Source organism: Euleptes europaea, chromosome 14, assembly GCF_029931775.1.
Source record: "Euleptes europaea isolate rEulEur1 chromosome 14, rEulEur1.hap1, whole genome shotgun sequence".
NCBI classification, from domain to species: domain Eukaryota; kingdom Metazoa; phylum Chordata; class Lepidosauria; order Squamata; family Sphaerodactylidae; genus Euleptes; species Euleptes europaea.
In genome coordinates this window covers 58600898-58625917 of record NC_079325.1, presented here as the reverse complement: position 1 = coordinate 58625917, position 25020 = coordinate 58600898, and the positions used below count along the sequence as shown (strand labels likewise).

At 48.0% G+C, this 25020-nt stretch overlaps 2 protein-coding genes across 2 annotated transcripts in view; both read left to right on the top strand.

The window, feature by feature from the left end:
- Nucleotides 1-111: 111 nt before the first annotated feature.
- Nucleotides 112-20301, top strand: ENTR1 (endosome associated trafficking regulator 1). Its single transcript, XM_056860744.1, has 8 exons — nucleotides 112-172; nucleotides 1495-1610; nucleotides 2663-3052; nucleotides 4466-4539; nucleotides 4874-4985; nucleotides 7906-7968; nucleotides 9257-9396; nucleotides 20205-20301. The coding sequence occupies exons 1-8, from the start codon at nucleotides 112-114 to the stop codon at nucleotides 20296-20298; spliced, it is 1050 nt and encodes a 349-aa protein (XP_056716722.1). The 3' UTR covers nucleotides 20299-20301.
- A 2695-nt stretch (nucleotides 20302-22996) lies between these two features.
- Nucleotides 22997-25020, top strand: part of SNAPC4 (small nuclear RNA activating complex polypeptide 4) — an 85141-nt gene continuing 83117 nt past the window's right edge. Inside the window, 3 exon segments of the mRNA XM_056860202.1 lie at nucleotides 22997-23009; nucleotides 23206-23249; nucleotides 23889-24068. Coding sequence (XP_056716180.1) covers nucleotides 22997-23009; nucleotides 23206-23249; nucleotides 23889-24068 — 237 coding nt within the window.

Here is a 25020-nt window from a genome sequence, read left to right as displayed (position 1 = left end):
AAGGGGGGCGGGGCTCGGCGCCGAGGGGGCGTGGCCGGCCCGGTCCACACGCCGGAAGTCGGTGAACTGCCCTTTCCCCTCCGGTCTCCTTGTCGGTCCGCCGGAACGTCCATGGCTGTTCGCGGCCGCTTCCCCGCCGCTTCTGAGGGGTCCTGGGCGGCCGCTGCCGCCGGTAAGACGCGACGCCCGGCAGGGGTGTGGGTGTGGGCACAGCGAACCGCCGTATTGGTCCCCTGAAACCGAATGCTGCCTCCTAGAGAGGCCAGCCCAATCGCCACCAAAGCTTGGGCGAGACTCTCCGCTCCACAGGGCTCTCCCTCGTTCTACGTTGCAAACAGAGAGGCGGGAAGCCGGTTTTTCAAGCCGTGACTGAAGATGCGAGGGCCCGGGGAGGGGGGGAACCATGGGGGGGGCGATTTTTTCCCTGAGGCCTTTCTGATGGAAAACTTGGGGGGGGGGTACTCATGTGAAATGTTTTCGGTTTTAGAATGAGTCAAATGCTACTTACGGCAAGGTTATTCACGCTCAAAATAGATAGGACTTCTTAATTTTTTTTCAGTAGGGAAAAAAAGACATTTTGAGAGCACTACAATAAATATCATGTGAAGTATTTTCTCTTTTTGAGTACAAAAACGTAGTCTTACAAAGAATTTCACTCATTCCAGACATCTAGCATGAAAATATCTGAGGACTTCTGTTTTCCTAATGGAAAAAATGGGAAACTTGAGGCAGGTCTGATAAGAAAGTTCATATACTGTAGAAATAGACAATGTTTTTTTTAAAAATTTGATAGCAATTGTTATGCTCAAGTATGTTTAATAATAATGCATTGTTAAAGACTTGTGCTTTTAGTATTACAAAGTTTAGCTTAATATCCAAACATCCTGGCAGGCCTACGTATTGCAACTCTATGGTTTGATAGGAAATATATTGCAGTGTAGTGATTAAGAGCGGTGGACTCTAATCTGGAGAACCGGGTTTGATTCCCCACTCCTACACAGCCAACTGGGTGACCTTGGGCTACTCACATTTCTGTTAAAGCTCTCTCAGTCCCACCTACCTCACAAGGTGTCTGTTGTGGGGAGAGGAATGGAAGGGGATTGTAAGCCTGTTCGATTCTTTCTTAAAAGGTAGAAAATGTTGGCATATAAAAAACAACTCTTATTCTTCATATATTTCAATTTCCCCCAAATTTCTGTTTTTCCCTCACTGTTTCAACATTTCCAGAAGTTTTATATCCCTGGCCATGATTCTATGACCTGATCTTGCACACATTCTCTGTGTGCTGTATGCAGGCAAATAACTGCATTGCTGACATTACATTACAAGCATGTTCTCTGGAAAGAATCCGTTGTTTGATAGCGCCCATGTTTTGTTCACTCCTTTGAAATACACGGACTAGCAAAATTCCATCTGCAACCCTCTGTCATTCTGCCTGCCTTCCTCTAGGCATGTGTAGAGCATCTGTACCCCTCACTGCCACCTCCTTTTCAGATGGAGCCGTGGAGGAGGCCAACCCCTTCTCCTTCAAGGAGTTTGTGCGGAGCCAGAGCCAGCATGAAGCTGGGGTGGATAGCAGCAGGGGCAGATGCAGGAAGGCCAACCCCAAGGTAAGGGTGGGTAAGTGAAGCCTGCTTGTTTTTTGGGGGGAGGGGATAGCTGGTGCCCCTACATGCTTGGCCTTCAGTCCTGAGAGCTTGGGCTGGCAGGGTGCAGTGGGAAGGGGGGTGTAGTCTGGCATGCAGATGTGTTTTCTTACTGACAAGATGAGTTGTGGGAACGTGTTGTATAGAAGCAGAAAGACCTGTTCCCTCAAGTAGTAGAAAAGGGCAAGAGTCCAGTAGCACCTTAAAGACTAACAGAAATATTTTCTGGTAGGGTATGAGCTTTCGTGAGCCACAGCTCACTTCTTCACTTTCACAGCTGTGGCTCATGAAAGCTCATACCCTACCAGAAAATATTTTTGTTAGTCTTTAAGGTGCTACTGGACTCTTGCCCTTTTCTACTACTGCAGACAGACTAACAATGCTACCCACTGTGAATTCTGTTCCCTCAAGGGAAGCCTTTATGAAGCATCCCCTGCAGCCAACAAAAGGGTGGCAACACTAGTGCCTTTACTGCACCTCAGGCAAAGGTCTAACAAGGCCTCGGTCATGCTGAGCCCCTTGCAGGTACAGAGATGAAAAGATTGGTCTTGGTCAGTGTCGAAGGTCCACTGTTGCCTTTGGTTAGGCTGGTCCTCTATGGTATGGGCAAGGCAGCTCTAGTGAGTGGTTCTCCAACATTTTTATAAATGTATTGTGCATTTTGTAACCAGCTGCTGTAGGCTGCCAGCAGTAGGGGTATGTTAACAATAACCAAAAGCAATCCCCAGTGCCTCCTGTACAGCTGTTGGCCATCAGCCACCTCTTCTCGGCTCTTGGGGATGAGGGGATCCAGAATCTCTTTTCCCTGCTCAAGTGTTTCACACCCCACTTTTGGGTCACAACCCACATCTTGAGAGCCACTGATTTTCCCTTAAACTGTCCCATTGGATAAAATGGAGACATTATCACTTCTTGGCTGTACGCAAAGAAAGGCTTGTTAATTGAAATGTAAAGTTGCTTGTGACAGGTGTAAAATCAAACATCAGTACAAAGATATCTTTTTTTTGTCACTTCAGGAGTCTGCCAGGTGTTCTGTAATATTGGATGATGACTCCATATCTCCTAAATCATTAGGACTGAGCTTGGAATGCCAGGAATCATTTGTTTCAGATGCAACAGCTGAAAGCTCCTTGCTGGAAGATGAAGAGGATGGATGGAGTGGCACGTACCAGCCATCTGCTGTGGAAGAGGCTCACTTGGCCAGGGTTCCCAGTATTTCACCAAGTAGCACTTTTGACTCCTTTTACTGTGACCCGTCTGATTTCCCAACTCCTTCACCATGGCAGCTTGGAGGGAGTGACTGCTCCCATCATGGTCCTCTTGGAAAAGGAGACCAAAGCTTGTCTCTTGATGAAGAAGCTGTAGAAGATGGCTTTTATCCGCCATTGCAGCCAAGCTATGAAGAAGTGAGGGGATTTGTTGTAACACTCCTTTACTTACTTCCTTGCTTTCATCTAGAAAATGAAATTGGGCTGCTCTGCAAGCCAGTTGTGCTGGCTGGAATTCTCAGCAGCAAATTGTTTTTCTTCTTCAAATTCCAGCCTGTGATCTTTTGCCAGGCAAGAGCTTAAGTCAAGCAAGTGTAAAAGTCGCTCCTTCCAGCCATCCCTCTGGGTGTGCTCTGTAACCCTTTATCACTCTTAGCCTTTGCAACAGATAACTGGAAGATCAGTGAAACTCCCCCCCCTCTTGTTATCCTGGGTTTTTCACAATCAGTGGGTTAAGAGGCTGTTATCTCTTAAGTCTTCAACAAAGACTGTGAAAGTTGGCAGTGATGGCTGGTGCAGAACTAGTAATCTGCGCTTCAGCTTTCATTCTTTTTCCAAACAAGGTTTCTTGTCTTGCCAACTGTGTCCAAAGTATGAAAAGTGTGGACACTAACAACAAACAACCCAGTTCACCCTCTGCCTAGTCAAATGCCCACTAGTTTTTGGGGGCGTTTTGGTGTCAAGTCACAGCTGACTTATGGCGACCCCTGGTGGGGTTTTTAAGGCAAGAGACATTTAGAGGTGGTTTGCCATTGCCTGCCTCCATGTCATAACCCTGGTATTCCTTGGAGGTGTCCTATCCAAATACTCATCAGAGTTGACCCTGCTTAGCTTCTGAGATCAGGCCAGCCTGGGCTATCCAGATCGGGACAGTTATGATCTGTTAAACACTGGCCACTAGACGTTTTAAATTAGCTTCAGATTAACCATATTAGCTAGGATACTGCCACTATACACAGCTATTTTGAGTTAAGGCTAAAGCCTCTAGGGGTTTTAAGTTTAGAAAAATGGTAACAGGGATAACGTGGTAGATGAATCTACAAAATCATCCAGATAGAAACTGTAATATCTGCCTTACTTGAAATACTTGAAATTGGGGTCACCATATGAACTTGGTAGTAGATTCACTACCGAGAAGAGCAAGTACTATGTCACAAAATATGTAGTTCACTTGTGCAATTCTCTACCCCAAGATGTGATGATGGCTACTAGCTTTGGTGGCTTTTAAAGGGTGTTGGACAGATTTCTGGTAGATGGGTCTACGGTTGGCTATTGGCCATGATAGCCAAACGGGCCTATAGGTTTTGAGGCTCCAATGCCTCTAATAGTTGGATGCTAGGAAGCAATCAGCAAGAGAGCTGTTACCAGCAGAGCTTCTTCGTAGTATCTGATCAGCCGTTCATGAAAACGGATGCTGTACTCCACACACCGTTGATTTTATCCCTAATTTCTGTTGGGCTGTGTCGAGTAGTTCCCACATAAGCAATGTTGCTTACAGATAAAAGGCAGAATCTGTTGAGGGTGTTCTCTTCCTCCCTTCTTTTTTTGTAGCTGAAACAAGACAATTCAAAGTTGAAGACTAAGATCAGCTATCTTCAAGCAGTTTGTGAAGCTCAGGCAAACAGGTAATGCGTTTACTCAGACAATCATGAGAATGTAAGATGGCTCCACTGCCAAATGTTATACGCACACAAAAATTATTACAGGACATAACTGTAATTTATATGTGAATGCAAGATGTAGTCTTGCATTTGAGTACAAACAGGAGCGTCCTCAAGCAGCTCCAACAAAATGTGCCCCCAGTGTAGCTGTAGCAATAGTAGTGGTTTTATGAGCATCCAAAGTGCTTCACATATGCTCAGCAGTGGAAGACTGTTATGTCTTCCAAAATATGAAAGCTTGCTGAAGAGAGTGACCCCCCCACACCACATGAATGCTCCTTGCTTTCTCTTAAACTAGGGTAAAAGAGCTGGAAAGAACACTAGAGGACCACAAGCTGAAAGAAGCCAAGGAGGCCCGAGACTTGGAAGCCATGGTGCAGCAGGTGGAAGAAAACCTCCAGCTGATGACTGTGAGTTGAACTACGCTCCTGCAGAGCTGAACTCTCTCTCTCTTTCTCTCCCCACCCCCACTGCCTGTCTCCTGTAGCAGGATCATTACACTCCTCAAACAGTCCTAACCTGCCTCTTGGGCAACCCACAAACTTTGTTCAGGGCTTGATCACCAGCCGAGAGAGATTACAATTCAGAAATGAAATTATTAGTAATGGTGCTTAAAACACCCATCCAGCACCTCCACTAGTTTTTGGATCACCCCTCTTTCCCTGAGAGGGTTGGCCCGCCCCCCGCCCAAGTTTGGGCATAGGAAGTTGTCTTTGCAGCAGTTGGAATTTGGTCCACTGAGGTCAATACTTCTTGCTTTAAGTGGCAGCAGAGAAGGGTTCTGCCACTTGAGATGCTTTAGTTGGGGATTGAACCTGCCATCTTCTGCATGCGCAGCTGAAAGAAGCCTCTTCTGAGCCCTGTGTGAAATGCAAAAATTCTCAAGCAATTGCTGTTATTTTATTGATGGGGTGGGTTAGGAGTAAAGCCTGGGAAAGGCACTGGCTACTCCATGCTAAATGAGAAGGTACCCCAGAGGGCTTCCTCAGTGATCCTGAACCTTCCCAGTCAGTGTATTGGAAGAGCAGAGACAAAGACTTCACTCATTTGTTAAAGGTCCCCCAGTGAGCAGGAACCCCAAAGGAGCTCTGTAGGGAGGACGAGAGAAGAAAACCTCCTTCCCCACCCCACTTAGCCCAGTGGCAGATCTTGGGGTAGGAGTGTGGGGAGAGGTTGGGAGTTAGGGATTCCTTCAGCACTATCTCTTGAGCTGTGCTTGCATAGCCAGGGAGAAAGGTTTTCTGTGCAGTATTTTCTATGCAGTGAAATATCAGGCCCCTTCATAGTGAAAGCAATGATTGTGGAGCTGCTTGGGAGGACGGACGCACACACCCTTGACACCTTGGCCACTGTGGCCATTATCTGCTCCTCACTGTCTTCTCAGTCTGTTCACTTCACAGACAGGTTTGTAAGTGCTTTGAGAGAGCCAAGCAGGTGCTGCTTCACTCTGTTCCGTCCCAGCAGCCTGCTTAGGGAATCCTGTCTAGAAGCTTCTTGGAAATGTATTTGTTTACTTCATTGACAGCCTTCCCTTCTCCCCAGTGAGGAGTGCTTATGTTGTTCCCGTAGGGGGTGGGTGTGCAAGTCCTTTGTCTTGATAGCTTCTATACCGGGGGAATAGGGGGAACCAAAACACCTAGGATGCTGTCTGTTGAGGATTGTGGTAAAACCTGTCACATTAATCATTTATTATTTTATATGTTACCTTCTGCTCAGAGCCCTCAACATGGTCACAGCTGACTTATGCCGACCCTTGGTGAGGTATCCAAGGCAAGAGACGATCAGAGGTGGTTTGCCATTACCTGCCTCCGCATCACGGCCCTGGTATTCCTTGGAGGTCTTCCACCCAAATACTTGCTGGGTAGACCTTGCTTAGCTTCTGAGGTCTGACAAGTTTGGGCTTGCCTGGGCTATCCAAGTCGGAGTGAATATTCAAGAGATTAAAAACCAGCGTTTTGCTACAGTACACACTACCAACAACTAAAAAGAAGGAGGATCAGTAAAGGAATGCTAGATGAAACAGAAGAATCTTCACGTGCTAGTGAAACATGACTAAGGGGGATGGACAGATCTCCCTGGGGAGAGATTTTCATTACTTTATTTTACAAAATTTATAAAGGGCCTCCAAGGCTGTCCAGTAATGGAAAGTGTTGCTCGTAGTATCAGCAAGGAGAGTTACAACCTGCAGGCACCTTTGGCTGCAAAACACTCCCTATTGTTGCACGGTTTGTAGGCTGAATGTAAAATAAGAATCCCCATTCACTTAGAGTGAGCGATTTAAACTTGGGTCTCCCGCATCCCAGTCCTGCACTTAAGCCACTGTAACACAGTAGAGCTCTGGTTCCAATGGCAGAGTAGCAACCCTGACTGCTTAGTAGCAACCCTGACTTCTTTAGGTTAGAATCATAGAGTTGGAAGGAACCACCAGGGTCATCTAGTCCAACCCCCTGCACAATGCAGGAAACTCACAACTATCTCCCCCACACACACACCCCCAGTGACCCCTATTCCATGCCCAGAAGATGGCCAAGATGCCCTCCCTCTCATGATCTGCCTAAAGTTATAGAGTCAGCATTGCTGACAGATGGCCCAGGAAGGAGAGCTTACTGCCTCTCGAGGAAGCCTGTTCCACTGAGGAACTGCTCTGTTAGAAAATTCTTCCTAATGTCTAGACGGAAACTCTTTTGATTTAATTTCAACCCGTTGGTTCTGGTCCAACCTTCTTGGGCAACAGAAAACAACCCGGCACCCTCCTCTATATGACAGCCCTTCAAGTACTTGAAGATGGTTATCATATCCCCTCTCAGTCTTCTCCTCTTCAGGCTAAACATACCCTGCTCCTTCAACCTTTCCTCATAGGACTTGGTCTCGAGACCCCTCACCATCTTTGTTGCCCTCCTCTGGACACGTTCCAGCTTTACTACACCTGTGAGCACTTGTCCCCGTGGTTATCCCACAAACAACATCCACAGACGAGAAGTCCAAAAGAGAGTTGATTTATTGGAAAACCTACAGGCTTACAGAGCTAACAGGTAAATTGGCACGAATGGGAACTGGTAGCACAGTACAGGGCCTATATGGGAAAGCATTAGTCACGAGTCATGGCAACCCCCCTTCCTAACGAGGAGCCGTTCCCATGGGAGATAGTGCTGGAACAGGAATTCAACAGTTAGCCTTGAGATGCACCTGATGGAACCGAAACCAAAACATTCTCAGTCTGACAGGCTGCTGAGAGCAGAGGAAAGCAGGCCTGACAACACCCTTGTTCCATTTCACCTGGCCCCCTCCTCACAGCTGCTAAATAAACGGTCATGCTATTTTCTGTTCCAGAAACGGGCTGTGAAGGCAGAGAACAGTGTCATAAAGCTGAAGCAGGAAACTGCACAACTTCAGGTACAAGTTCTGCCCATCTTGCTGGGACAGGGGCTACAAAAGTGAAGGAAGCATTCTGCTCATGAATTGCTGTGAGCTGCTAAGCCCTGGCTGGTGTGCAAGAGTTGGCACTTTGGACAGTGTTGCAGAAACTTCAGCAGTGGCTGTGGAGGTGGGCTTGGGGTGCAGAGTGGATGGGACTGCGTAGCAGTTCCCGTTGCGTTCCCTTTTCTCAACCCACTTATTGTTTTAGATAATGCTATTATTGAAAGCTTGTTGTATTCAATTATACCCCATTTTTTCTCCCTGCATTTTATCCTCATGACAGCCTTGTCAAGTAGGCTAGGCTGAGTGTGATTGGTCCAAGTGAGCTTCCATGGCCTGAGTGGGGATTTGACCCCCGGACTCCCAGTTCCTAGTCCAAAACTCTAACCACTACACAAGGCTGGCTCGTGTCCCCATGTATGTAGTGTCCCCATGTATGTAGTTCTATATGTAGTTCTATATGGCTCGTGTCCCCATGTATGTAGTTCTATATGTAACTGCCACAGCAGCTGTGCTTTTTACACAAGCAGTTGCCTAGCTTTCCTCTTTCCCCCCTTCCCCACCCCCTTTTGCAAATGGCTTTCAGTGCTTTGTGGGTTGATTGAGGAAGATTTTCTGTTTGTCTTGAATATCCTGGGACCTATAAATTGGCATCTTACTGGAAGATAGCAAGAGCTTTTTTGCCAAGATATCATCCAACAAGGAGACTGGAAACAAGACAACGTTCACAGCAATAGTGCTTTTCTAAAGACAGGGATATACTAACTCAGTATAGGATTATGGAACCTAGTAGGAAGTCCAGTGGCAGGGGTATCCTTCTGATCTTTCATATCCTGGAACCAAATGTGATGCTAGGTGTGGCAGAAAACCTCTTGTGGGACTTGGCACTCGCACAAGGTTCTGTATAGTTGACTGGCACAGTTTGCAGCCCAGTTTAAACTTGACTAAAAGTCTCGTAGGTGAGTGTTTTTTCCTCAGCCACCATCGCATTGTGGTCTGGCTCAGCTCCCTGGAACTTGAAATTTCAGAAGGCAAAAAGTGACTCAAGGCACAATCCTGAGCAAACATGGGAAGAAGTCCCAGTGAACTCAGAGGCTGGATTTCCAAGTAGGCATCCTTAGGATTGCACCATAGGCACTCATGTTCTGAATGACTGTTGGCTTCGAGGCTCACAAGGGTCCTCTGGCGTTTTGCCTTCCTGAGCTTTTTCTCCAGTTGGGTGTGGAGCTTTGATGCAATCAGCTGCTCTCTTGCTTTCCTTCAGGTTCAAATGAAGAACTGCCAGCGGGAAAAGGAAGCCTTGAAGTCCAGTCATTCAGCTAATTTGGCTGTAATGAAACAAAATGCAGATGTTGCCTTGCAGAATCTTCTTGCGATCATAATGAAGTCTCACTCATCTATCAAGTAGGTTTTTTGAACATTTCAGTAGATGGACGAAACCTACAACACCTGTCAAACTGCCACCATGTGGCATTTTTGTCTGACAGATACTAATATAACAAATGACTGCTTTCCTTTAAAGAATTTTTTTTTTTGGTAGCTTAGACTAGTTGTGCTGTTTGAAGTACCTCTTGTTTCCCTGAGGGGAGAGTAAAGCATCCAGTTCTCATGAAAGTCCATAGGACTTCAATGTACTTAACTGGCTACATCATGCCCTTTTATGTTTCAATAGTTGTCGTTCTGTACAGCAGTCCTTAGTTGTATTGGTTGCAGAAGTCTCCATTTCATAGCCTTCATTCTGCTGCTAAATAAGAACCTCTGGCACCTTCCATTGTGTGCCAGCACCACTGAATTATCTGTGGAGGAAAGTGTCCTTGTGAGGGTTACTGTCCCCACCCACTCTGCAGGCTAAAGATCTTGCACAGCTGCAGGGAGTAGTGCACTCCTCCACACTGTCTCAGACCTCTAAGACTCACAGAATCCCCATGGAAATGGGAGGAAATGGCAGTGCACAGATCACCATCTCCCGTGCTGCATGGATCCTTTCTTTGCCTGATTATGTGTTCCCAGATTAAACAGACAGTAGTCAAGGATATTAGAGCAGATTAGTGCCAAAAGAGGTACAAATAGTGAAAGGATGACTTCCCCTTCCCATTAGGCTCAGAAATAGCAGAAAGAAGGCATACAAATCAGCCAGACATAGGAGGTCCTCTTTAGACATTTCTGGTGAGATCTCTCCAGATGCCCTGCTGCAGCAAGGGGCTACAGTGCTCTCATAAGCAGACTCCTGTGTCTCAAGCATGGGCCACACCTACTAGAACTAGCTTAATGTCCATTGCAGGCCAGCAGCAGGTGCTGCTGCGTTCTTCAGGCTCGGGCAGATTCGCTGACCTTCAGCAAGATGCCCAGGTTGAAAGAAGGGTCGAGGGACACAGTTCATTTTTCGGAGACCCCTTTTCCTCAGGCTTCTTTGCTCAGAGGACTTTCTCTGAGCTAAAGCTTTCTTGACAATGACCTCAGCGATCAATTTCAGGAATCCTTCATCAAGCCTGGAGGGAATTCCCAACAATCAAGGCTCCTGGAGCCAGTGAGAACATGCTGAACATTGCCCCCAAAATGCCATCTTGGATGGTCCTGGACTTCCTAGGCCACTGCTAATAATATCGAACAGCTCCAGGGGCTGTTCTCGCATTGAGAACTGTAGTCCCTAAGGACAGTGATTTCTGTAGCAGTTGTTCTAGAGGCAGAGCAATGCCTTCAGGGCCCTCATCCTGACCTCCTCAGGCTCTGCTGGAATCTTTTGAAGTTTTGATGCCACACAATATTCAAAATGTGCTGTGACATCTAAGGAGAAAATTTTCATTTTTAATACTGGCATGTGGATTTCATATCTAATCTATCTTCTGTTCCATTTTGGGGCATGCAGCCCTGGATAATTCTAGTGGAAAACAGACAAGAAAAGATTCCTGTCATCAATAACCAAGAGGGAAGACTATAGCTGGCCACACAGAGGTTTTCTTCCTTTCATCCTGACAGGTCTAGCGTCATTTCCAGGGAGTTCAAAGGCAGTAAAACCTTCAAACTCTCAAGATTCCAGTCCACACCCACCACCCTGGCTGTACACAGACTGTCACTTGAAGGGCCAGGCAAAAGCCCTCCTGAGTGTGGTGCTGTGCCCCGACTAATTGGGGGAAGGCACATCACAGGAGGCACTGTCCTGCTCGGGAAATTTCCATGGCAGATTGATGTATCCATATGAAATTGTCTGGAGCAGCAGTTCTCAACATTTTGTGTCTTAAATCCTACCAATCCCATAATCAAAGAACCTGAATTTCCTCAGTAGAAACAAAAAGTCCACTTCTGAGAATGACATTTATATGTTTACAGGCATTCTGGTAATATGTTAAATACTAACATTTATGGTGAATTTTAAGGATGTAAAAATTGGTAGAATCGTTGGGAGTACATTTTATTGCTGTGGCTTTAATGATCATCCCTGGCAGGTCAGCCGGAAGTGGCAAATCAGGCACACTTGCTGGTTGGGAAAGGGAGAAGCACTGAATGTCCAAGGTCACTATTGGTCTGCCAGAAGGTCACAGAGGAATAATCCATGGCAGGTAGGCTCAGCAGCAGATGGCATGTCGCCCTTATAGGCGGATGTGGGCATTGAGAAAGAATGAATTCTTAGTCATGGTTGTGAGCACCCTGCATCCCACCTGAACGACTTTTGCATCCGAAAGACACTAGTGTGGAGCAATCAGTCAGACATATTCATTACTTCTCCATGGTTCAAAAAGCCAGTGAAACATGAGATACTTTTTCAAGTAATAGCTCATCGTGCAAATGGTACAGCACATACCTCAGATGCATAAATTCTCAAGTTACCTACTATGTCTTTGTCATGCCAAAGAAAAATGGAATCTGGGGCCAATTCTAGTTCTGAGATACCTAAAGAAGCTTGTGAGGAAGAAGAGATTCAGAATGGAGACTCCTGAGAGCCACCCAGGAGCCATGCATTGCGGGGGGGGGGGTGTCCCTTGCTTTTATTGACCTATTAGAAGGGCACCACCTTATCCCCCATCCATCTCAACACAAGCAACACCTCAGGCTCTCATGCGACCAACTACACTGTCAGTACAGGGCACTTCTGTTTACTCTCTCTTCCTACAAATCTTCAGGAAGACTGTGGTCGCTCTGGTTTGCACAGTTGCCTACAAGGACTACACATCTGCCCATATCTAAATGACCTCTTGTGCTCTTATTCTGGTCAGGAAGGGAACTAGGATATCTGTGCAATCATCCATTGTTTAGAAGCCCACAGTTTGCTCATTGGTCCTAAAAAGGTTTGTGCCATCCCCTCCCAATTCATAATCCACCAAGGGACCTGCTTAAGCATCAAAGCAACCGCTAGTGTATTACTAGAAAAAATAAGCAAGTTGCAAGACCCCATCCTACAAATACACCACAGAGCCATGGCAGACTTGATGTCTCTTGTTAAAATCCAGGGTCTCATGATCATCTGCATTCATGCAGTCCCTGCACGCTCAACCTGCTCAGTGGATACTGTTTCTATTACAAGACAACATAGCTCAGCAACAGTGGAAGCAATTCCCTTTCCATCTGGAGGTTCATTACACTCTTTGCTGGTGGCTTCCATCTCAGAACATACAGGTGAGATGACCACTCCGAAACCCAGCTTCATTCAAAATCACCACAGCTTCCAGCTTGTCCTGATCAAGTGCCTGTTGCCTCAGCCTCCTAGCCCAAGGCAAATGGTCAAGCCACAACATGGATTGGGTTGGAACTCCAGGCCTTCAGACTTATGGTGAAGGGATGAGGCACCCTCATCTAAAGCAACAGTGTCAGAAAAAGGTGCATGGCAGTCACCAGGAATGAATGAGTTCTTTGCCTCTCCTGTGAGAAGCCATCCTACTGTTGCACTGGCCAGAGAACCACACCATGACCATCATGAAATGACTTAAGCAGCTAAATGAGTACCAGAAATGACTGGTTCAGTCATCAGGATCTGGGGAAGTAGATTCTAAAACAAGATCTACCAAGCAATCACCAGGCATCTGAGATGATCAGTTCTGGATCTTTTCACCTCTCCTGTTAACAATAAACTTCCCAGATCCTTTTGAGGCTCAAGACAGAAGGGGGAAGAGGCACTGAGGCATGCTTAACACTTACTCCACAGTTCTTCTTGTAGCAAGGGTTCCTCAACCAGCAGCGGGTTTTGTTGCTCCTATGCTCAGGGAGGCAGGATCTAAAAAAAATTAACTTCAACTTCCTGTCCTCTGTGCTAGGACCACCCTCTGACTTCCAGTTCTCCTCCTGCCTCAGAGGGAGTAGCAGTTTAGATGAGATCTAAAGCAAAATCTTATTTTTTTTCTTATTCTTACCTACCATACTATTTTACCCGATCTACTTAACATCCCTGCCGACCCTGCACCTAATTCCCGCAGCTTCCCTCTGTCGAGTCCTTGTCAAACCTTAACCTCCCGTCTCCGCCCCTCCTCCTCCGGGAGAAATGGCGACTGGGGAAGAGCAGCACGCTGAAGAGCTGCTATCAGGAGACGAGGAGCAGGTGGCTGGGCTTCTCTCCCCCAGACAGAGTGGTGCGGCTGCAGGGGAAGGCGAGGGGGAAAGCCGGCGAAAGCAGCCAACTGCAGGAGCGGCGGCAGGCAAAAAGAAGCAGCCTCCAGAGAGCGGGAAAAATGGCGCGAAGAAAGCTCACCTGGAAAAGAGCGCCTCCCCGTTCGGCCCTCAAGGGTTACGAGGGAGAGGAGGACGCCAGTTCCTGTATTGCTGGCCCCAGTGGAGGCTACGCTACAGGGACAAGTGGTGGTAACGTACAGGCTCCTTTTTCTGTTTTGGCGGCGGGGAGGGCAGAAGAAAGGAATGTGATCAAATGGATGAGAAAAGCCCTCAGAGAGGAATTTGCTCAACTTGGCGACCCTTCCTTCAGAGACCGAACGAGCTCAAGTGCGTCCTCCCCTTCCACCACTAGGGGCTCCGTATGCGCTGAATCACTGGGCAGATTGTCTCACAAAGGCAAAAGCCATGTCTGGCCTACCAAGGCGGCAAAGAAGGCCCCCTCCATCCCCAGTAAGGACGCTGATACTTCTTCTGAGGAAAAAGAGCGGGAAGAGAGGGAGGAGGGCGAGTTTTCCTCAACCGAGGCGGAAGAGACAGAGGGGGCCCAGGCCCAAGAGCAGCAGTCCCGTCTGTTCTCTGGGGAAGATTACCGGTCCCTACTGGTAAAGGTAATGGCTGCCCTGGATCTTCATGAAGATGAAGAGACAGAGGCTATTAAGAACAAGACTAAATTCAGGGGCAACAAGGAGTTCTTTGCCAGATTGAAGAATCAATCACGCTCTGTCCCTTTCCCAGAATATTTTGAGGACTTGCTGAGGGCAGAGTGGGATAAACCACTCTCCAATAAACAGCTGCCTGCTTCCATCAAGAGGCTGTATTCCCTAGAGCCTCGGGCCATGAACCTGCTTCAGACCCCGTTGCTGGAGGCTCCAGTGGCAGACCTACATTCACCCAGTCTGGTCTCCAAGGATGGAACAGGAAATATTAAGGACCCTCTTGACAGGAAGGCTGACTATGCCAGTAAAAAGGCACACGAGGCTGTAGCCATGTCTATTGAAGCCTCGGCTGCCATTTGCCAGGGCTGGCATTATGTGAGTCAGGAAGTTAATTGACCTGGTCCCACAGGACAACAAAAGAGTCCTTGTCAGTCTCAGGCGTTTGCCTCTAGCATCCCTTAAGCATACTCATCCAGACAGGTAGATATGAAGCAGTAAAACTTCATTAGGAACTAAAAAGCAAATTAAAAGAACTAACTGCAGGCAGGCAAGGTTAGCAATGGAAAGCAAGTATAGGCTACCTGCTTAAAAACAGGTCAAGAGAGTAAGATAAACATTGCTAGGCTACAGCGAGATAGGCATTTCCAATGAATGAAGACACAACACACCACAGCTGTGATAACAGGCACTAATGAAGTATACACAGGAGCTTCCAAGCCCTGGGAACCAAGGACTTGACTTGTGGCCAGAACCTGGCCTGAACTCATGTCAAGAGCCTGTCTGAATCTTGCGTTCAGTGAAGAACCTGACAGTCCTGGACGGCCTCGGTAGGCTTTCAAAAGCCATAAACTTTGTGGCAGATGCTACCCTGGATTCTGTGTCATCATTGGCCAGATCCATGGCGGCAGCTTCTGCTGCCAGGAGAGCTCTGTGGCTTAGACCGTGGTCGGCTGACTTCGGATCTAAATCCATCTTCATGGGATACCCATTTGAAGAGGTTTGTCTATTTGGTTCAAAACGTGATGACATTTTAATTGAAACAAAAGGCAAGAAAAAAGTGTTGGCCAAATACATTAAGAGGGAAGGAAAGGGCTCATACTCTTCCTCCTTTCGGACATCACACTCCCTTGCACACCCCAGGTTCGATGGAAGAAGAAACAACTGGAACTCTGGAAGGGGATCCTTCCGGAAGGGTCCAGGTTTAACAAGGGCTCCCAGTTCCAGAATCAGGAGGCAGACAAATCCAATAGATTTGGCAACAAACAGGGTAAACAATGACTGCCCGGTAGGGGGAAAGCTACACACCTTTGCCAGCGTTTGGGATGCATCCAACCCAGATGACTGGGTCCACAACGAGGGGTACAAAATAGAATTCCGAAAATTGCCCCCAGACCTTTTCATTGCTTTCCCATCTTCACGAAAAAACGGAAAAGCGACTTCATACGCTAGAGGCCATAGCTCATCTATTAGAGATTCAAGCCATAGAGCCTGTGCCCTACGCAGAACGGTGGTTAGGGGTATACTCCACGTTCTTCACAGTACCGAAAAAGAACGGAGATTGGAGGGCCATCCTTAACCTGAAATTAGTGAATCGGTTCATACATCTAAAACGGTTCAGGATGGAGACCCTCCGAACCATCATGGATGCCCTATGCCCCCAGGCCTACTTAACATCAATAGACCTCACAGAAGCATATCTGCACATACCAATACACCACCCACATCGCAGATTCCTCCGCTTCGCCTACAACCTCTATCACTACCAATTCCAGGCCCTGCCCTTTGGTCTTTCATCAGCTCCGAGGGTGTTCACCAAGGTCCTTGTCACCCTGGTTGCCCTCCTCAGGGAGCAGAGCATACACATTTTCCCTTACCTCGACGACATCCTGGTGAGTGCTCCATTGGAACAAATGGCACTTCAACATACAACAATTGTTCTACAGACCCTGGAACGACACTGCTTCCTGGCAAACAGGGACAAGAGTCACCTCCATCGCAAACAATTCATCACCTAGGAGTGATCATAGACACCTCCCAGGACATGGTCTTCCTACCTCTGGACAAGATTACCCAGATAACAGCACTGGCAAGGAGTTCAATATCAAAGTCAACAGGACTGTCAACACTGGCAAGACTTCAAGGTCTGATGGTGTCTTGCATAGACTCGGTCCCATGGACTCGGCTTCACATGTGCACGCTACAGTGGTTCCTGAAGCCATACCAACTTCAAATATCGCAGAAGAGAAACATTCGTATCTCCTTGACTACCCAGGTGAAGATCAGCCTACAATGGTGGACCAAGGCTTCCAATCTGTCCAAGGGTCGATCATACATACAGCGCACCTTGGCCCAGATTTTTACGGACGCCAGCCTGGAGGGCGACCCTACACCAGCATATAGCACAGGGTCAGTGGGACCAGAAAGAGAAGCGCCTTCACATAAACAGACTGGAATTGAGGGCAATCATGGAGGCGCTCATAAGGCTCCAGCCTCTGATCGAGAGACAGCACATCCTCATCAGAGCAGAAAACACCTCGGCGAACGCATATATAAACAGAGGGTCCCGGTCCTCCCTTCACGCCGAGGCCAAAGCCATTCTGTCCTGGGCGGAAAAACATCTCGCCTCCCTCAGAGCAGAACACATACAAGGGACCTTAAACTTACAGGCGGACTGGCTAAGCCGTCAGACAGTACAAGAGGGAGAATGGGCACTGAAGAAGGAAATAATCCTTCTAATAGATGAAAGATTCGGTCACCTGACTGTGGACCTCTTTGCCTCTCCCAGGAACAGACAAACACCAAGGTTCTTCTCAAGGTTTGCTCAAACAGGAGCAGAGGGAGTAGATGCCCTAGAGACTCCGTGGCCAAGAGAACTTCTGTACGCTTTTCCTCCGCTTCCCATCATTCCAAAAGTCCTGCGGAAGATACAGAGGGAGAAAGCACATGTGATCCTGATTGCCCCTCATTGGCCTCGCAGGCCGTGGTTCCCATCGCTGAGAGAGCTATCTATCCAGGATCCGTGGCCGCTGCCCGTGATTCACGACTTGCTCCATCAGGGTCCTGTAATCCACCCAGACCCAGCGTGGCTACGGCTGACCGCCTGGAGCTTGAGAGGAAATGGCTGCTAAGTTTGGGGTACTCCTCGAAGGTGGTATCTACCATGTTGAAGGCGAGAAGAGATTCCACCAAACGTATATACAACTTCACATGGGAAGGCCTTCGCCCATTGGTGTAGCAGGAAACACTTGGACCCGCTGATGATACCTACAGTGGGCTTGCCGGAGTTCCTTCAAGAGGGTCTATCACAGAATCTGAAGCCTTCCACCTTAAGACGTCAGGTGGCCGCCATAGACACTGTAATTCCTCAACTGGATGGTCATCCCACCACCAGACACCCACACATATCCACCTTTCTGAAAGGCATATCGGCCATCTCCCCTCTAATGGTCCATAGGTTCCCTACATGGCGCCTTCGTGTAGTTCTGAAGGCCCTAACAAAGCCTCCGTTCGAACCCCTAAGAGAGATTTACCTATGATTCCTGTGGATGAAGGTCCTCTTCCTCACAGCAGCGACTTCAGCCAGAAGGGTATCGGAGTTGGGAGCCCTTTCGTCCAGAGAGAGCCTATGTATTTTCCATGCGGACAAGGTGGTACTACGGCCGGATCCGACCTTCAGTCCAAAGGTTAGTGCAAAGTTCCATCAACAGCAGGAACTCCACCTTCCATCCTTCTGCCCTCATCCTTCTCATCCAAGGGAAAGGAATTGGCACACTCTGGACCTGAAGAGAGCTCTTCGGATTTACCTAAAAAGAACTGAATCTTTTCGTAAATTGGAATTTCTGTTCATCTCCATTTCTCCTCCCAACAAGGGATGTAAGATGTCTAACTCTGCCATTAGCAGCTGTATCAGACAATGCATTCAACTATGCTACCAGAGCTGCAAGATTCCAGTTCCATCAGGAATCACGGCACATTCTGTCCATAGTGCAGCTACTTCGGCAGCTTTCGACAGACAGGCTTCAGTCAAAGAAATCTGTAGGGCTGCGACGTGGTCTAGTCTCTCTACCTTCGTGAGACATTACAAAATCAACTCTTACTCTTTTTCCGACGCTGCTTTTGGTAGAAGAGTCCTGCAGCACGTAACGACAGATGATTAATCCCACCCAGAAGGGACAGCTTTAGAAGATCCCGCTGCTGAAGATGTCCTCTGAACCCAGAGAGAGAACGGAGCCTTGGCTTACCTATGAGGGCTCCTTCTTCTCTGGGAGAAGAGGACATCTTGCCCGCCCAGGGTGAAGATTGCTGCAGAATCAGACGATCAAGAGTACATACAGGTACCTAGGGGAACCGGAAGATTCCTACCTTCTGTTCCCAGTGTTGTCTACCTTGTTTGGTTACTAACTGAGTTTCTGTAATATAGTTATTTCAGGTTCCTGTTACAGTTTCGGTTACTCCTGTCTTATGCTTGGGAAGTCCTCGAACTGGAAGTCAGAGGGTGGTCCTAGCACAGGGGACAGGAAGTTGAAGTTAAAATTTTTTAGATCCTGCCTCCCTGAGCATAGGAGCGACAAAACCCGCTGCTGAAGATGTCCTCTTCTCCCAGAGGAGGAGTCCTCACAGGTAAGCCAAGGCTCTGTTCTCTCAATAGCAAAACTTTGAATTGGTCACAAGAACTCAGTGATGATATGAACAGACCCCCGTTTTCGTTATGATTATTTCCTCTTTGTGCCAAAACCAAGAGATGTTTCTTCTGTTATTCTAGTTGAACTCAGATTATTTCTGTGAAAGTGAGTGGCACAGACTAGATGCCCAGGGTCCTTAAAACTTGCATCATGCTACAGCCTTCCTATCAAGTGCCTTTTTGTGCCTTTTCACTTTCATTCATGGGGAAGAGCTTCCAAATCTGCAGTTGGCAGGTAGGTAAAAGCTTGTATTGGGACCACACAAGACCCAGTATCTTCCAGTCCCTTCAGAGGTTACAGCCTACTCTGCTGAGGCATAGCAAACCTATGCAGTCTTGTCCACAAATGCCCAAGTGTAATAGATCTATTAAGGCAGCTACCTAGGATTCCTCTTCCATGTCTTTAGATATTACAAGGCCGTGCCTCAGGTGAAACAGCATTTGGCAAATGGTGTTCTAGCAGGTGGTGCTTTCTCAATAAGCTCCTCAAGCTTTTCCTGTCTGGGATAGTTTTTGAAAATCCCTCAAAGATATCCTTCTCCACCAATGGAAAACAAAACACTGCACTTACCAGGTAGGCTTCATTTCATTGGTGGATTGGAGAGTATCCTTACCCACTCATGCGGAGGCCAGGATACTATTGGGAACTGAGAACCTTTTCTCCTGGTGGCAGAGAGCTGAGGTGGTAGCATATAAAGGGCCAAGCTATATCCTTTCTCCCTGAAGCGCTAATGCTGGATTTACAGGAAGTGTTTACATGGGAGAACACTGATAATACGATACTCCTCACCGCCTATCTGGAAAGGTACACCTCAGAGTTCTTGTGATGCATGTGTGGGCCAGACCTTAGTTCAGTAAGATGCTGAATCTGCTTCTATGCTGCTGCGAGACACATGTTGGGGATCAGCCTCCTGATGCAATGGGAAAGATCCTGAAAGGGCTTCAACACAGCCCTGCTTTGGGAGTGGGTAGGAAGAGTAACCCTCACAAGGAGACCCTCATGGTAAGTTCATTGTTTCATTCTGTGCTGCAGCAAGCATGTATGCTTTATTCTGAACTAAACGTCTGAATTCCCAACTCTGAAAATGTCCTTCCGGTAAGAAACCAGAGGGTCAGGAAAACAAAGGCAGATTGGGTAAAGGACATAACTTTTAGCACTTTCCATGTTACGTATCATTTGTGGCTGCAGTCATTTACGGTAATTGCTTTAGGCACTAGAGTCTGTCTGTGTTGCTTCTCCCTGTTCCTGTTCCTGATAACCTGCCTCGTCTTTCTAGGCAACTGCTCTCGGGGGCTGAAGCACTGCAACTCGTAGCTGATCTCCTCAAGTCTATAGACAGAATCTCTGAGATACCAGAAGATTCACCATGAAAACCACAAAGAAGATTCTTGGAGAGACTTTATTTACATATTGGAAATGAATATTGAAAAGATGCCTTATATTCAACATGCGAGAATTTTTTAGAAGTATGCAACCCTTGTATATTACACTGATCAAGTGCAGGCGTGCAACTCTGACCCTTTCTTCACTTGCAGATGTTACCTAGAGATCCTTTTCCCGCTTGGCTGGGGCTAGCTGGTCATGTTGTTTGCATCTTGTTTAAAAGGTGCAGTAAAAGATTTGGTATTTATTAGGAGCTTCCTTCAAAATGTACATTTAGCTCCTTGTGCCTGGAGGCATTGCTTTGGGTCTGAGTGTTACTTCATTGGGGAAAATCGATTTTCCCCAAGTCTACTGATATAAACAAGATGAGAGATGTCTAATCACCTTTTGTGTGGTAAAGAAAAAAAATTAAAGATTTGACAAGTTTCCTGACAGCATTTTGAAACTTTTAAATTCCATTACATTTTGTAATACTAATTCCATTTTAATTTTCTTAAAATAAAATGCTCATAGTACTTTGGTTTGTTTATTTAAGAGAACATAATTTGGGCTTATGTCTAGAACAGTTCTTTTCATATCTCGCATCACCTGTTAATGAGTGTTTCACAGCTGAAAGTATTCAGTCTCTGTGCTGTATTTGGAAGATTTCTATGTTGCCTTTTCAGAGACCTGATCAAGGTGGCAAACAAATGAAAAATCATAAATAGCATAAACAATATGAATAGTAAGCTTTTCTTGCATTCTGCACATAGCAATACACTTCCAACTTGAATTTTAGTTAGCACAACTTGCCTGACTTCCCCTGTACTATTCTCCCGCCTTGGCTGAAGCCAGACGGCTATGGTGAACATACAAGATTTTCCCAGAAAGTGAGCAGTCTTCAGTTACTCCTCTAGAAACACCTGTTTATTTTCCAAACAGCTACTGTCACCAGAAGCAACTGAGCACACTGGATAGGAAGGTGCATGTCTTTCCTTGTGAGCATGTGTAGTTTAATGCTGTGGTGGCACCTTGCCTTTGCAGTGCCCTCCCCCTCCCCTTTAGGCTCACCTGGTGCCTGCTTTGCTTTCTTTTAGGCGCCAGGTAAAACACATCTTTCTACCCAAGCTTTGAATTAGGTGTTTTTTAATAGTCTGCTCTGTTCTAGGGGCAGTTCTTGTGCCGCTTTTGTCCAACGTAGTGGTTCTCAAACTTTTCGGGCCACCGCCCCCTTGGTTCCAAACTCAGCCCCAGCACCCCCTACCCTATCCTAAAATATATATATTCAAAATAGGGGTTTGCATGACTCACTAAAGAAGATAATAATAAAATTACAAAACAGTAACAATTGCACATCTATTCAAAATCCAATTAAAACTTTTTAGTTGAAATTTATTCAACAAAACTGATGAACTTGGTCCAGCGGTACCAGCTCCTCAAAGTCTGGGGGGAAATTCTGATAGTTTCCACCCAATTTGCCAGCATGGTGCATTGCTGGATCTATTGTAAATTAAAAACTAAAGTCAATGCATTTACCTGGGCTGAATAAAGACCTTGCATTCATGGCCCATTACCAATGCTGATTTCTCTACACCCATCTCTCCCCTGGGCATCACACTCTTCTGCATACCTCACCTAATCCCATCAAGCCTGCTATTCACATTTACATACTGTTCCTCTACTTAAAGACCGATGGATTCACATTCTAGCTGTATCTGAAGAAGGGAGCTGTGGCTAACGAAAGCTCAGACCCTGCCAGAAAATATTTTTGTTAGTCTTTAAGGTGCTACTGGACTCTGGCCCTTTTCGACTACTGCAAACAGACTAACACGGCTACCCACTGTGAACTATTGTAAATTAGTGAAGAACACAGTTGAAGGGGCCCCACCTCTAGCGCCCCCCTGCTGCCCTCTTGCCTCTTCGTGCCCCCCTAGGTAATCCCCCCCGCCCCCCCCCGGGGGTGGTCCTGGCCACTGGTCTTAACGGCTTGTGTTTTGTACTGAGGTTTATAACCGGGGGCCGCCTTGAGCCAGACCCCGAAGAGGCCGCGTAGAAACAGTCCAAGCAAACGCCGGCTCCATCCCCCCTCCAGCTGCGCGGCCTTCTCATCACCCGCAGCCCCTCAGTCAGCCAGTAAGGCTGGGGCGTGGGGGGGGGGCGGCCCTGCCTTGCTTCCGAGGAGACCGGGCCGGCCCAATCAGGCGCGACGCTTCACCCGCTTCGGCGAAAGGGGCGCGGCGACCCGGGGCCTTCGGGCCGGGGGGGGGGGGCGCGTCTTCGCCGTTGCCAGGCAGCAGCCGTGGGCGGAGGCGGGGGCGGCGCTGCACACGGCTGACGCACGGTGGGACGTCACTTCCGGGCCCTGCGCGGCCTGCCTGGGGTCCGGCGCGCGCCGGGCATGGCGGCGATGTGGTCGGGCGGCGCAGGCGAGTGTTGCCCTGGCTGAGCGGCGGCCCTGGGCCCTCCTCCCGCGCAGGGTGCGCGTGGTCGAGGCGCGGCTTTCGCTCCGCCAGCGCCAGGCGCGGCCTCCCGTAGCGCGCCCCCCCCGAAGCCCCCGCCGGGTGCCTCGGGCTGCCAGACCGGCAGCGTTCTCTGCCCGCGTGCAGGATCGTGGCCTCAAAACCCCGCGCCCCGCCTCTCCCTCCCATTTCAGCTGTGCGAGCGCCACCCTGGCGAGGAGTTCTGGTGCGCCCGGAAGCCGCCACGATGCTGTGTGCCCGTTTGGTTGGCCCGGATAGAAGCGCTTGCGGGGCTGCTGCTCCTGTTTTGCATTTGCTGGCTTAGCCGGGGGGGGGGGGGAGGTGGCGGCGGCGTTTTCTCCAGCTGCTGGTGTGGATCTGCTTTCAGGCTCTGGAGATCCAGCGTGGTCTTGCAATCTCTTACCTGTTGTCTGTGCATTCTTCTTATCCCAACAGCAGACTGTGAAGATGAAGATGATTCAGATACTTCTTTTGATATGGCAAGTAAACAGTTGAGAAAGAACAGAGCTGAGTGGGCACATATTTTTCTGGTACAGTTTTAGCAGCTGTGGGCTCAAATGTCCCTGCTTGTCTGCATCCTGCCTTGCTTGGCTTGCATCGGGGCCGGCGCGCGCCGGGCATGGCGGCGATGTGGTCGGGTGGCACAGGCGAGTGTTGCCCTGGCTGAACCATGTGACAGGGCTCCGAGCTTATTCACATTCTACGTGTCCTGCTCATGGGCTCACGCCTCTGAGGAAAATTCTCGATGCTGCTTGGGACTCCGCTTCCCAAAGAGGGCTGAGGCTGGCCTGTGGCTTCATTTCTCTTGGTTGTTGTGGGAGCAAGAGCTGGTTTATGGCACTACGCAGAGTCACATGAGTACAAAACCAAGCAGTTGGAGCCTTCTTGAGTGGGATGAGAGCCATGGTGCTTAGGCTCCCTGGTGCCTGTAGATAAGGCCAGTGGGGCTTACTGCTGTTGGGGAAGGTTGAACACAGAAAGCAATTAGGGACAGGGTACACCAGTCACATTCTGCACTCACTCCCCTGAGATGCTTGTTGGATCCTTTGTCTTTTTAAATAAGTGGGGGTTTCCTTTCTTCATTTTCTCATCTGCCTCCTCATCTCCTCTTGGGTCAGGAGGTGAGCCCAGTTGGGAGCCAAAGCAGTGGTGATGAGGATAGCAAGAACGAACTCGACATTATTAACCTTCCTGAAACGCCAGAGACCTGCCTGCAGATGAACCTAGTTTATCAGGAAGTTATTGACGAGAAGATTAAGGAGGTCAATGTACTGCTTGCCCAAAACAAAGAACAGCAGGTAAGCAAAGCTTTAAGGATCTTTTGAAATGTTCTACTTGGCATGCTTTTCACCTTTCGTTAACTGTATCAAAGGATGCTGTTGGTAACCACAAAGTGGATGACAGTTATCAAAGATGTTGGTTGGTGTGACCCACAGCACACGCATTTTTGCTGTACGTTTGGATTTTAAAATTTAGAGTTCAGATAGAATGTTGGAAAACAAGATTTGGGTTCTCCGCCAGTGAAGGAAGATACCTTTGAATGGGTTGAACTTCTTGTTTGTCCTGCAGTCAGGGCATTTGCAAATTAATTGCAAACACTTATATGAATGGCTGGAGGCCCTATGCTCCTCACTAAGGCCTTTTCTTTGGTGCTTGCTGTAGTTTAGGCACATCTTCTCTGTTATTTCTGTTTTGCTGTCTTTTTCAAATGCCGAACCATCTCAACCTTCTACAGCCTTGTGACTGATCTCAGTGGGGCATGGCCAGCAGAGGCTGCAGCCACAGGCCTCTTGTGCTGGGGTTTCGGACTGGGGAAGTCGGGGTAGGCTCTTCCTCCGCAGAGGTTTCTTGCCCGGCCTTTGGAGCGGCTGCTGAGTCAGCATGCCTCCACCAACAAAGCTTTGGCGTGCAGCTCTTGACGGCACTGGGGTTGGTTCCAGTAGTGGGATCTGGTTGTGACACTCTTGGTTACAGTGTGGGTATCTCCTAAAGATCCTTCAGGTGTTGCTCAGGGACCCATTTGAACTTGACAGGTGCATCCCTCTGTGCATTCTGTCAGGGCCTTCATTTCAGACTGTCAGGCTGCTATCTCGGTTTCAGTATTGTTTCTGTGTCGGTACTGTACTGTCTAGCCTCAAGGCCGACCACACATACCAAGGCCTGGGAATACTGCTCCTGGGAAAGTTGACTCTGTCTGTGTATGCTGATGTTGTATAATCTCCCGCCATTTACTGCCTTATATTATCGTTG